The 12,866-nt window shown below is 33.7% G+C and overlaps 1 protein-coding gene across 1 annotated transcript; it reads left to right on the top strand.

The window, feature by feature from the left end:
- Positions 1-1,549: 1,549 nt before the first annotated feature.
- Positions 1,550-12,661, top strand: LOC143228136 (uncharacterized). Its single transcript, XM_076459452.1, has 4 exons — positions 1,550-1,648; positions 8,643-8,743; positions 9,576-9,616; positions 12,051-12,661. Exons 2-4 carry the CDS (start codon positions 8,722-8,724, stop codon positions 12,381-12,383), a joined length of 396 nt encoding a protein of 131 aa, XP_076315567.1. The 5' UTR covers positions 1,550-1,648; positions 8,643-8,721; the 3' UTR covers positions 12,384-12,661.
- The last annotated feature ends 205 nt before the right edge of the window (positions 12,662-12,866 follow it).

Raw genomic sequence — 12,866 nt, 5'->3', positions numbered from 1 at the left:
TTGTTAAGATGTGATAACAACATTCGATACCGATAAAAGAGGAATCTCATAAATATCTGCTTGTTCTAAGTTATCAAATAAGAACTATGGTAAACAATGAAAGTCAATGTACAAGATACATTTATGGAAGTGTACGCACCACGAGTTTATTAAGTTTTGAACTCACGTCTTATAGCACCTCTCAATGACTCATCGGTAGCTCTGTGCTTAGAAATATAAATATCGGGTGTCGATATCCGTGGTGGGCAGAGAACGGATATCTCGTTGTATAGCTTTGTGCTTAACAACGAACTAACAAACTCTCCGTAAACATTTCGTAAATTTAACCCTCATGTAATATTATCCTACACAAAAACTGGGAGCTAAATGAACAGCTCAGGTTAACAAGTCTTAATGTTAAATATATAATAATTATCCAGCTTTATCTTTGACAATTCTATTTTCAGGTATTATAAAATATATACAATCTTTAAAAGATATTTATGGACTAGATAAGTTCATAAAGTCGTCAGTTTACTTACCAGACTTCTATTGGACAATTTATAAATTGAATGCACTTTGTTCTGAGCAGGTTATGAAATCTATCGGAATTCCAGTAAACTAAATAATTGATACGATGATTCATAAATGTATGTAGTTATTACTTAGGAACAGTTGTATGCTTAAGTTACTTTATGTGTATTACTCTTATATGCTTTCTCGATATGCTAGCTTTCAGTGTATTTTAATTAATTATTTAACATATTCCAGGCTACTCTTATTTATGTATCTTATGTCATTTCAGATATTAATCATTAAAAGAACTGTGTTGCTTTGTTAGCTTATTATATGATCTAGGAGATATTATTGTAATTACAGTTGAAAATATATTGATAAGAGGGAGGATGATAAACCGATGTTGTCTACTCTTTTTGTTTTGTTTTGTGACAATGCATGTGATTAGTTACACTGGAACATTATTAGCTGGATCACTCTTTATTTCTGAGGTAAGGTAGGTAGAATTCTTAGCTCAAAAGTTAGTCATAATTACACGGTATTTGTAAGTCAGTAGACAGGCACAATAAAGTATGATTCGAATGAACTTTTAATTTTTTTTAATATTGTAAAGTGTGCACCCATAGCTAAATACTGCCTGCCTTTAAGATCTTCGATGAAATAGTAAATCCATGAACGAAATCTGTGTTGGATATTTTTAGTACTCGTATCCATGTTGCATTATTGACTTTTTAAACTGCTGCCTATATTAAGAGTTTAGCATTAATGTGTTGTATTTGTAATATATACTTTAGAAATTACTTATTTATTAGCACAAATTAATTGATTGATTCCTTCAAATTAAAACATGTTCTTTCATAATTTTTATATAAAGTCTGTAATTCTAGGGTTGATCGTTTTACTTTTGTTTCTGGTCTTTCGTCTTGTCTTCTTGAAATCACAGTTCTCAACTTCCTGGTCATGTGATTTGCTGGACCATCTGTTTCTCAACTTTTGTGATACAGAAATATTTGTGTTATTCTACACTTCCGTCCAAACTTTTATCAGTTCAGGATGAAAGAGGACCTTCCTTTCGTGAAAGTTACTGACTTTTATTGTTGTCGCAGCGTTCCATTGATATTAACAGCAATTTTAACAACTCTGAAACTCACACGTATGTATATTTGATTTTTTATGTTCTCCTCTCTCCGTTGACGTTTATAATTCATTCAAAAGATGAGTAAAGACTTTCCAAGAATTAGTTATTCCATTGTTATAAGTTATTCTTCGATATTTCAATTCAGTTGTTTGCTATAGAGAGATTAAAAGTTTATAAAAATAATCTTAGATGATCTTGATATGTTTTTAATGTTAATTACCTAAAATTTAAAAAATATCAAGAAACAAGGAATTATATAAAAAGGAGAATTAATGTAACATTTATTTAGTTTTCATGCTTTAGTTCCTTCGATAATTGAGAAATTAGTGATGTATATATCTTCGGTTAGTCGATGGATGTGAAAAAAATGTACAAATAGGTTTATTTGTACATTATTCATAGTACCATTAGTGAGTAATTTTTTTTGAAAGTGAGAAATCTTTTTGCCAATTTAGAAATATAACTATGTACAATTAGACTGTACTTCGCTTTATTTTCATCAATAATTTAAAATGAACGCCCATTAAAAGAACATATGACAACACTGATATCAGAAGTGGGATTATTCTGGTGAAAAGGGAAATTAGATTAAGATTTTGATTCGCTTTAATTAAACATAGCAACCAGATCCGGCAATGGGATTAAATCGCTATTAGGAAGATGAAACACTTAAGATCGAAAGAAGGAAAGATAAAATTAAAAGATGTAAATCGGAATTTAAAAGAAGAACTAAAAGAAGGAGACAACATAACGAACTGGAGTTGAAAATAAATCTGTTTGAAGACAAAACTGATTAAACTATTGGAAGTATGTAGAAAAATAACAACAACAATAATGAAAAAGTACAGAAATGTTGTAATAACAAAGTCAAAAATATACAAAACAAATATCACTGAGAAAGGAAATAACACGTTTACGGTAGAAAATAATATTAGTGATAAAATAAACATCTAGAAAACAAAGTAATAAAGACAAAAATCAAACCAGCTTCATCTCTTTCCGCACCTGCTTAAGAATTCCAATACGAAACGTAATTTGCTTACTACAGAATACGGAACATGAGATCCTACCCGGTACACATCCGTTGCCACTGCTGTTTTTCCATTTGTTATTACAGGACCTTCCTCGACTATTCGAACTAATAGTCACAACCAATCTGAGTTTCAAGACTTAATCGGGCAGTTCAATAACATTGGTTGAGAAACCAAACAATCATGGAAGGGTATAATGGGAGACATGTGAGTTTTAAATTATTACCCGAGTGAATTGGTGGAATAATGAATAACAAGCTATTCTTAGTTTTGACTATTTAAAAAGAAACTGCTGACATGATAATGATACCAAATATAGAAAGTGTATAAAGTATAATTCCTAGAATGTTCTTGAATGTTAGCGATCCAACGATTTTACAAAATAACAGAGATGAAGATATGAACTGACCTGATTATTATTAGGAGGACTGCTATTTGGATTATTTTGAGCAAATAACTCACCCAATGAAAGAATGCGTTATAAAACTACCTTGCACAGAAATTATTCACCAAGTTTTCATATACAGCTGTTCTTATCCAGGGTCCATTTTTTATATGTAATTTAACTTAACGAATTTTCCTTTAGTATTTTAATTCCCGCGTATAGTGTGGGCAGTGTACTTTTCGTCTTCACATGTTCTGGAAATCGTTATGTACGTGTATATCGCACGGAGCAATTCTAACAGTGATTGGCCTTTGTGTACTGCCCCTCACTAGTACAGCGGTATGTCTACAGAGTTACAACGTTGAAATCAGGGGTTCGATTCCTCTCGGTGGCCTCAACAGATAGCCCGATGTGGCTTTGCTATAAGAAAGCACATAACCTTTGTCTATTGATTGGTTTATTGTCGTATTCATTAGTAATTGTACGTGCGCGTGTGAGTGAATTAATCGCATTACTTGAATTAATAAATACAGGGTGAGCTTACACCACCTGTAATTTGCACATACGTATTTTTAAACAATGCTTTGTACATAAAACACAGAAGAGTGACAGAAATTGAATATTACTATGAAACTGTTGTAATAAATAATGTTACGATCAAGATAAAAAAAAACACACCAAAATATTCGACCCACCAGTGCACAGTGGTATGTCTGTGGACTTACAACTCTAAAAGCCATGTTTCGATAGCCGTGGCGGACAGAGCTTTGTGTAGTTTTGTGCTTAGTTATAAACAATAGCATTCGAAAAAGTTTTGACGGATTTTTATCAGCAAGCGCCAACACATAAACCACTTAGTTTGACAAAATGAACGCGTTATCTGCGTAAGAGTTGGAGTTTTAAATTCAGAATTCCAGCTTTTCGTGGTTTTGATTTCATCTTCTGATGGTTAAATAATGGCAAACGATGACTACGTCAGTATATAGAATGTGTCAAGTCAAAAATTAAGACTGAAAAATACTGTTTATTCGTATTGTGCGCTGTTCGCCGGTATTTAGGATATTTATATTTGTACTTTATTGGCGCTTTTAAATATTAGCAGTGAACGAAATTTCTTGATCGTTTCTTTTTAAACTTCACATAAAGCTACACAAGAGCTATCTACGCTAGCCATCCCTAATTTAGCAGTGTAAGACCAGAATGAATAAGCTAGTTATCCCCACCCACCGCCAACACTTGGGCTACTCTTTTACCAATGAATAGTGGGATTGACCGTCACCTTATAACGTCCCCACGGCTGAAAGGGCGAGCATGTTTTCTTTTGACACAATACAGGTTTCCAGTAAGACGATTCAATACTTAGAACTATATAACAACAATCTTTCAACCATACCTTGTTGTATGTCGCTACCGAATAAGCCTCTTGTTTGATACCAGAGTTCATCAGGTGAGTAGTTAACAACACAGAAAGCTTTATTTAAAAAGCGATTAATAACAATCGCCTATGAAACAACAAGTCTTATAGCTTAAAACACTTCGTTGGTAGAATATGGTAATTAGACCAATAACAAACGAAGTCACCTTATTTTATATTCACCCAATATGAGTTTCCATGAAAAACAATGTTTATAATAGCGTTCCAATTATAACTTGCTGGTTGAATACTAATACCGACAAAACATTTCACTTTCAGTTACAGTTCGTAGTGAAAACCTACATCGAGTCAGTGGAGAATGATTTGATTAAGGTTGTTGCCTTTTTTTATTATGAGGTATTATCAGATATGCTTGGTTAATAAGTGTTGTATTTTGCCCATTGAAGTCTTTTACACCATGGGAGTCGAACTATATATAAAAGCTTAGTATAAAATTGGTTAATTAACCTGTTCTGAGACTTATAACTCTGAATGTAGACAACAGTGGGCTGTGAAGTTTCACAAAGGCATTAGAATTAAAAAATGGCCGCTGTGATATTTATTTGTTAAAATATACATAGTTGAATGATTACGTGAAATTGTCGGCGTTGTCTCTAAAGATGTAAAGAATGCTTCAGTTCTTTAGAGGAGAGTTATTGTTTTTGTTGTTTTTGAATTAAGCACAAAGCTATACAATGGGCTATCTGTGCTCTTCCCACCACAGTATCGAAACCCGAATTTTAGCGTTGTAAGTCCGCAGACATACCGTTGAGCCACTGGGGGGCTAGAGGAGAGAATACACGAAATTGTCCAATATTCAACACGTGGAGTGAGACAGATGCTATCTTTCAGAAGCAACACAGTATACCTGTGATTTAAGGTAACTCCAGAACCAAGAACAACAGTACATGAATTATGGTAGGACTCTGGGCGTGTCAAAGAAAAATATTTGCTATTTATTCAATATCCAAAGACTAATCCCAGCAACATCTTCACATGTCATGCGGCTTAGGACAGTGCTCATTAATAACATATTCTACAACATGAATTTGTAGAGTACACTGTTAATCCTATTAAAAGAAGAATGCCCAGTGACAAAACTCGTTGTAAACCTAACCTATACAGTGACTTTCTCATCATGAAAAAATATTACGCTATAATATTAGGGTTTGTATCTTCCCTGGGCAACTCAGTTTCAGGTATTGATCTGGCTATGAATAAACAAAATAGATTTCATGAGCCTCTACATTCCGACAAGTTTTGTGGCATCAGTCATTACTCTAGACAAAAACCTAAGTGAAAAGTTTAGTCGTTCTCTTGGTTCTAGTATGTGAATTCTTTACAGCCTGTACTAATACAGGTTTAACATTTTACGAACGACCTTCCAATTATAGGATTTCATATTATTTGGCAATCAGGTTAATGATATATTATTCATGCGCGCTTTTTTTGCAACAGCGAGCACCGTTTTCCTAACTTTCACAACAATTTCAACAACTGATTCTATTGCTTCAAAGTTTAAAACAAATTTCGAATAATCGCAGATCCTTTTGTGGGCATCAATTTCATCTCGACTTGCTTACAGCATCATACTGTCATATAATAATGATTTGCAAATGTAGTTATTGTAATATGTCCAGACACCATATTCAGAACCTTCTCAGAAAGAATAGACGAATTACGTTTGTTCTTACTATTTTAAAACTACTCATGTCTTTGTGACCATTGTTTTCACAGCGGGGCCCGGCATGGCCAAGCGTGTTAAGGCGTGCGACTCGTAATCTGAGGGTTGCGGGTTCGCATCCCCATCGCGCCAAACATGCTCGCCCTTTCAACCGTGAGGGCGTTATAATGTGACGGTCAATCCAACTATTCGTTGGTAAAAGAGTAGCCCAAGAGTTGGCGGTGAGTGATGATGACTAGCTGCCTTCCCTCTAGTCTTACACTACTAAATTAGGGACAGCTAGCACGGATAGCCCTCGAGTAGCTTTGTGCGAAATTCAAAAAACAAACAAACAAACTTTTCACAGCTGGCACGTCTTTCATATCTTGATTATTTTACGGAGTAACGCGAATAGAACACTAAAAAGGCAAGGGCTCATGTTATAAAAAGGTTCTTTTCAAGAAGCGCAAAGTAAACTTTGTACTTCGGTGGTGGATGTGATGGTAGCAAGTTACCAGTAAATAGATCCTATCTTATTCTTGTTCTAAAGTTGTTCTTATAAGCATTTTTGTATCTCAAACTTTTGATAGTCATGGACATTTAATACTTTTTATGTCAGAGAAAAGGGCATTTTTGAGCAGGAGGACACGTCAGTGGTTCCCCTTACGACGTTATAACCCATATTTCTTCAGTAGATGTAGAATAAGCCGAAACTTTTTTTTGCTTACAAGTTAAGCAAAAAGCTACTCAATGGGATACGTATGATATGCCCACCACGGGTATCGCAATCTGGTTTCTAGTCTTGTATTCTGTAGATATATTACTGTGGCACTAGGAGGTCGACCAAAACTGACTTCATTCTAATCCTCCATATTAATAAATTATTTACTATTGTTTGTTTGTTTATAGGATCGTATATGATGTCAAGAAATTAGCCACGATGTTTTTATTGAATATTACTCGCAAGGCCCGGCATGGCCAAGCGTGTTAAGGCGTGCGACTCGTAACTTGAGGGTCGCAGGTTCAAATCCCGGTCGCACCAAACATGCTCGCTCTTTCAGCCGTGGGGGCGTTATAAGCAACGGTCAATCTCACTATTTGTTGGTAGAAGAGTATCCCAAGAGTTGGCGGTGGGTGTTGATGACCAGCTGCCTTCCCTCTAGTCTTTCACTGCTAAATTAGGGACGGCTAGCGCAGATAGTCTTCGAGTAGCTTTGTGCGAAATTTAAAACAAACAAACAAATTTTTGTATTAATTTCATTTTACCGTTTCCTTACTAATGCTATTTTGTTTGTTTCAAAACTTTCACAAAAAAGAACTATCCTAAAGACCGTCTCTGCATAACTGTCCTTAAATTTTGAGCAGATTAGTTGACAAGAGTGAGGGTAATTTTTCTACAATACCTACTGAAAACTCTTGGGTTTATCTTGTCTGACTACAAAGTGGAACTGACTACTATACTTATAGCGCGCCCACGATCCTAAAATATGGAGAGTATTTTCACAAATACTAGTCGCGCACTATGTACCATCGAAATCTGGCCATTTAATTGTTAAGCTACACCTAATCTATTATTCATAAAGAAGCACAAAAAAGGGAAAAAATACAGTTACAAAATAATATAGTGTTCTGTGATTACAATACTATATCGCAAGTAGCTTATATGAAAACCATCATTAGAATATAATTCATAGCATGCTTTGCTAAGATAGCTGTGATATATTTCATATCTTAGATGAAGGTTATGGAAGTAGAATTAAATAAGTAAAAAAAAATAGCCTATAACCCTCAGAAAAAAAGAAACGTGCTTCACAGTTTCTAAAGTTACTGATGATGAATTAGTTTTCAGTGTAATTGGAACTTATTACTACCTTTTCGTAATCCCATAAGCACATTGCTAAGCTTGAGGGGTTTATAATGTCAAAATTCTGCGTCCAATCTACGCAGTGGATACAATACCGTTAACATATTGTGCAGCTTTGTTTTTAACAACGAACAAACTGCTATTCGTTATTTTCACGTGACGTAATAAGTTATCACCCTCCCCTCGGTGGCTCAGCAGTAAGTTTGAGTGATTATTACCCTAAAAATTAACTTTCAATATCCTCGTTACATCCTTGCTCTTGACATAAAAAGAATCTCATGTTATCGTAAAAGTCATTTGTTTTAATTAAGTTTTCATTGTTGTTTTTGTTTGAATTTTTTAAATTTCACGCAAAGCTACACAAGGGCTATCTGCGCTACCAGTCCCTAATTCAGGGTAATGACAAGCCCAAAAGTTGGCGGTGAATGGTGTCGACCAACTAACTTCTCTCTAGTCTATCATCTCAAAATTGGATACGACTAGGGCAAGTTACCCTTTGGTACCTATACAAGAATTTCTAAACAAACAGAGAAACTATTGAAAATAATATACAATAAAAACAGCATAATAACTTTTGCGACATTATAATATACTGAATAACTGTATATATATATTTACAGCAATAAAAAGTCCTTTGTTTTCTACATCTCAGGGAAGATCTTCCAAACTATTGTTTGAAGAATTTTATTTCGAACCTGAGAGAGATTGGTGAATAACGTTCAACATTTAACATGGAGTTATTGGTAGTAATGTGTAAGTAACTTAATTTTTTGTAATTCGATTCAAGGCATATTTTTCGCGATGTTTATTTATATTAATTTCAGAAAGCTAGTGTCAGTTATTTGCCACTTGAATAAGTCATTCCTGTTTCATTCTTTTAAACAGACATACAATCATATGTATTGTTTTAAATGTTACCACCTCATGTGCTTTGCTAACTTGTCCGGAGAAATGCCTTTTACAGTTTTAACCGTGGTAGATATTAGTGACAGTTTTCCTACATGTTTGTATTTAAAATATATTTTTTTTACATTTTCAAATAATATTGATCGGTTGTTTGTTTAAAATTAATCATATAGCTACACAATAGCCTATCTGTACTCTACCCACCACAGGTATCAAAACACATTTTCTAGCTACGTGAGTCCGCAAACATACCACTGGGTGGCTTTTAGGTAATAATGGAAGCTCTTGAATATTTATTGTTAGAAACGAATTATTGACACTCGGTGGCACAGCGTACTTCTGTGGACTTACAACGTAAAAAGTACAGGTTTTGATATCCGCGGCCAGCAGAGCACAAATATTCTGTTGTGTAGTTTTGTACTTCGTTATAAACAAAATCCAATGATTAAAAATGTATATCCCAAATATGCTCATTTAAAGTTCGTTTATATAAAAATAATTATTTATCATTTAAACACTTTTGGTAAAACGTAATCTTAACATTTTGTTAATTCACGAGGAATTATTAATTAATTTTATATCAAAATGTTATCTTTAATTAGATTTTAAATAAAGTATTTCAAATGTTCACAGCGGTTTAATAAATTGATGTTCCGAAATTATTATGTTTTTTCTTTAGTGGCTGTCTCTTGTCTTCCATTTATTTCGACATTTTCAATTGTAAGTACACTTTTCCTAATTTATTTTAACTGTTTTAAGTAAGATATTTAGAAATAATTTTATTCTCAAATCAACTCTCGATCAGTTAATTAATTATCTTTTAAATTAAGAAAACTAAAAACAACCTTACAAAAGAGACATTAATTCCATTAAAAACCTAAAACAAGATAAAAACATAAAAATTCTAAAATCAGATAAAGGTAACGCTATAGTCATAATGAACACGAATGAATACATCCTAAAAATGAATAACATCCTATCAGACACAAACAAATTTAAACCAATACACACAAATCCAACAAAGACACACGAAACGCAACTGAACAAATTACTACTACAAATGAAAAAAGCCAACACAATTTCACAAACACTTTATTCCTACCTACGTAAAACCGACTCACGCACACCGCAAATATACGGCATCCCCAAACCTCATAAACCAGGTTGTCCATTACGACCAATAATGTCCACATATGAATCGTTTAATTACAATCTTGGTAAATACATAGCATGGGCATTCTCCAAATATGTAACATCAGCCAGCTCATTCATCAAAGACTCTTTTAATTTCAAGTCTAATCTAAATCAACTTAATCATAAAGCCTTAATGGCCAGTTTCAATGTTATATCCCTCTTTACAGAAGTTCTAACCACTGAAGCCTGCAAGATAGCCTTAGAACTCTATATCCGAGACCCTAACCCAACTATAGAAATTCCCAGTAACCAGTTAGCAACCCTCATAGAATTCACCACGATAAAGACAAACTTCATATTCAACAACCAAAACTATATACAAACAAATGGCCTAAGCATGGGCAACTCAGTATCATCAGTTCTAGCCAATATTTTTATGACACAAGTTGAAACACAAGCAATTAACACAGCATTACATCCATCACTAAACTGGTACAGATATGTAGATGACACGGTTGCGGGATCCAGATCTACAGAACACATACTTAATTTTTTCAATCACATTAACTTTATACATCCCAACATTAACTTCACATGTTAACAGGAAGAAAGCAATCAAATATCATTTCTTAACCTCAAAATTACCAGAACCGACACACAATTCAAAACAGAAATCCACCGAAAAATCACCCATACTGGACTATACATTCCTTGGGACTCAGCACATGAAACAAAACAAAAACTCAACATACTAAGAAACCAAATAAACACAGCCATAAAACTATGATCGCCAAATAAAATTAACGATGAATTAGACAAAATAAAACAATACTTCATCAACATCAATAAGTTTCCTCCACAAACGGTAGAAAACATTATACGCACACACCTAGACAGAAAGCAAAATCAACCAACTAAAGTAAATATATCTCACGAATCAAAAAATCACGAAACCATATACTGCTGTATACCATATATTCCTGACATCAGCAAACAAATAACCAGCATTTGGCAAAAATTAGTAACAAAATATGACATTCCAGTTAATACCAAATTTATTCAAAAACCAGGCACAAAACTGAGGTAAAAACTACACTGACAAACACCACACCAACATTATTTAGAAAATACAATGTGATAACTGCCACGACTTCTATATTGGAGAAACAAGTAGAAAAATGGAAACCAGATTCAAAGAACATAAAAAAGTCACCTTTACACGTTTTCGAACACTGCAAGTCAAATAAACACAACATAACCATAGAAAACACTCAAATAATAAATAAAGAAACAAACATAAACAAACGCAAAATTAAAGAAGCCTTACTTATACAACAACTTAAACCCAAAATAAACCAATATAAAGGAACGCCTTTATACCTATATTAATATAATAAAATAAATAAATTATATATTCAAACATCTAATACCGCCCTCTACATTCCGACACTCAGTTACACAACCCCTTTCAAACATGTGGTCAGCTTCCGGTCAGTTACATCTTTCTTTGTGAACCTGACGATGACCGAAGAAGGTCGAAACGTTGTTCGCTCTTCTATGTAAAATATTTTCTCAACCCAAACGAGCCGTTTTTGCATATAAATTTCAGAACTCTGTTTGTTTGTTTTTGAATTTTCCGCAAAGATACACGCGGGACATCTGCGCTAGCCGTCCCTAATTTAGCAGTGTAATACAAGAGGGAAGGCAGCTAGTCATCACCACCCACTGCCAACTACTGGGCTACTCTTTTACCAACAAATAGTGGGATTGAGCGTCACATTATAACGCCCCCACGGCCGAAAAGGCGAGCATGTTTAGTGCAATGGGGATGCAAACCTGCGGCCCTTAGATTACAAGTCGCACGCCTTAACCCACCCGACCATGCTGGGCCTAAGAAAAGTTATGTCAGAAAATTTTTATAAGTTTCAAAAATCAATGCATTTTCACTGCATTTTAAAGTAAAAATTATTCGAAAATGTCAGTGTTTTCTTTGTTCTATAGACTTTTCTATTTTTCTTAGAATAATCTTAATTTTGAAGAAGAAATGCCATCAGTAAATGAAGTACAAATGGTCTTTAGTTGTGAAGGTAAGGAAGAAGGCTACTATGCAGATAATCAGAATGATTGTAACTCGTTTTATAAATGTAGTGACAGTGCTAACACAGATGTGGAGAAAAATAATATGTATCAACTTACCTTTTTCTGTGAAGCCCAAAAAGTCTTCAGTGATGCCCTAGGGTTCTGTGTTCCTCCAGAAGAAAATGTCTGTGAGAATGATCCATTAGATGAAAGTCAGAATGCAATCTTGGATTATGATATTGAAAACCTACACTGGAGAAAGATGTCCTTGTAGGAAAAGAAATCTGGCTCAGAAAAGAAGACTCAGAGCAAACACGTCTTATAAGTTGTCTTAGAAATGCTCAATCAAATAACGAGCGGCTACGCTTATAACTTCGGAGTTTTCGCTATGCCTGTCTCTCTTTATATATATATATAAAATAAAATAGATGAATATAAATTAATGTATAGTTAATTAATTAATACAAAAACTTGTGCATTTGGATACGTTTTAACAAATATGTAATTGAATGTTTTTGATGAACCAAACATTAAAGGAAAATAAAGAAAATCTATATGGTGTTATTTCAGTTTAACAGAATTTGTGACCTTTTAACCTACAGGTGTTACATGTTAAATTAATATATCTACTTTTATTCTCAGAGTTATAGAAAAACAAACAAATTTGATGATATATTAAAGTTATGGATATTAACCTAACAGGAATAAAGTTATGGATATTAACCTAACATGAATAAGCAATCTTCATATTTACTTA

The sequence above is a fragment of the Tachypleus tridentatus genome, chromosome 10 (genome assembly GCF_004210375.1).
Source record: "Tachypleus tridentatus isolate NWPU-2018 chromosome 10, ASM421037v1, whole genome shotgun sequence".
NCBI lineage: Eukaryota > Metazoa > Arthropoda > Merostomata > Xiphosura > Limulidae > Tachypleus > Tachypleus tridentatus.
The sequence above is the reverse complement of the archived record's forward strand: the minus strand, read 5'-3'. Positions and strand labels throughout refer to the sequence as shown.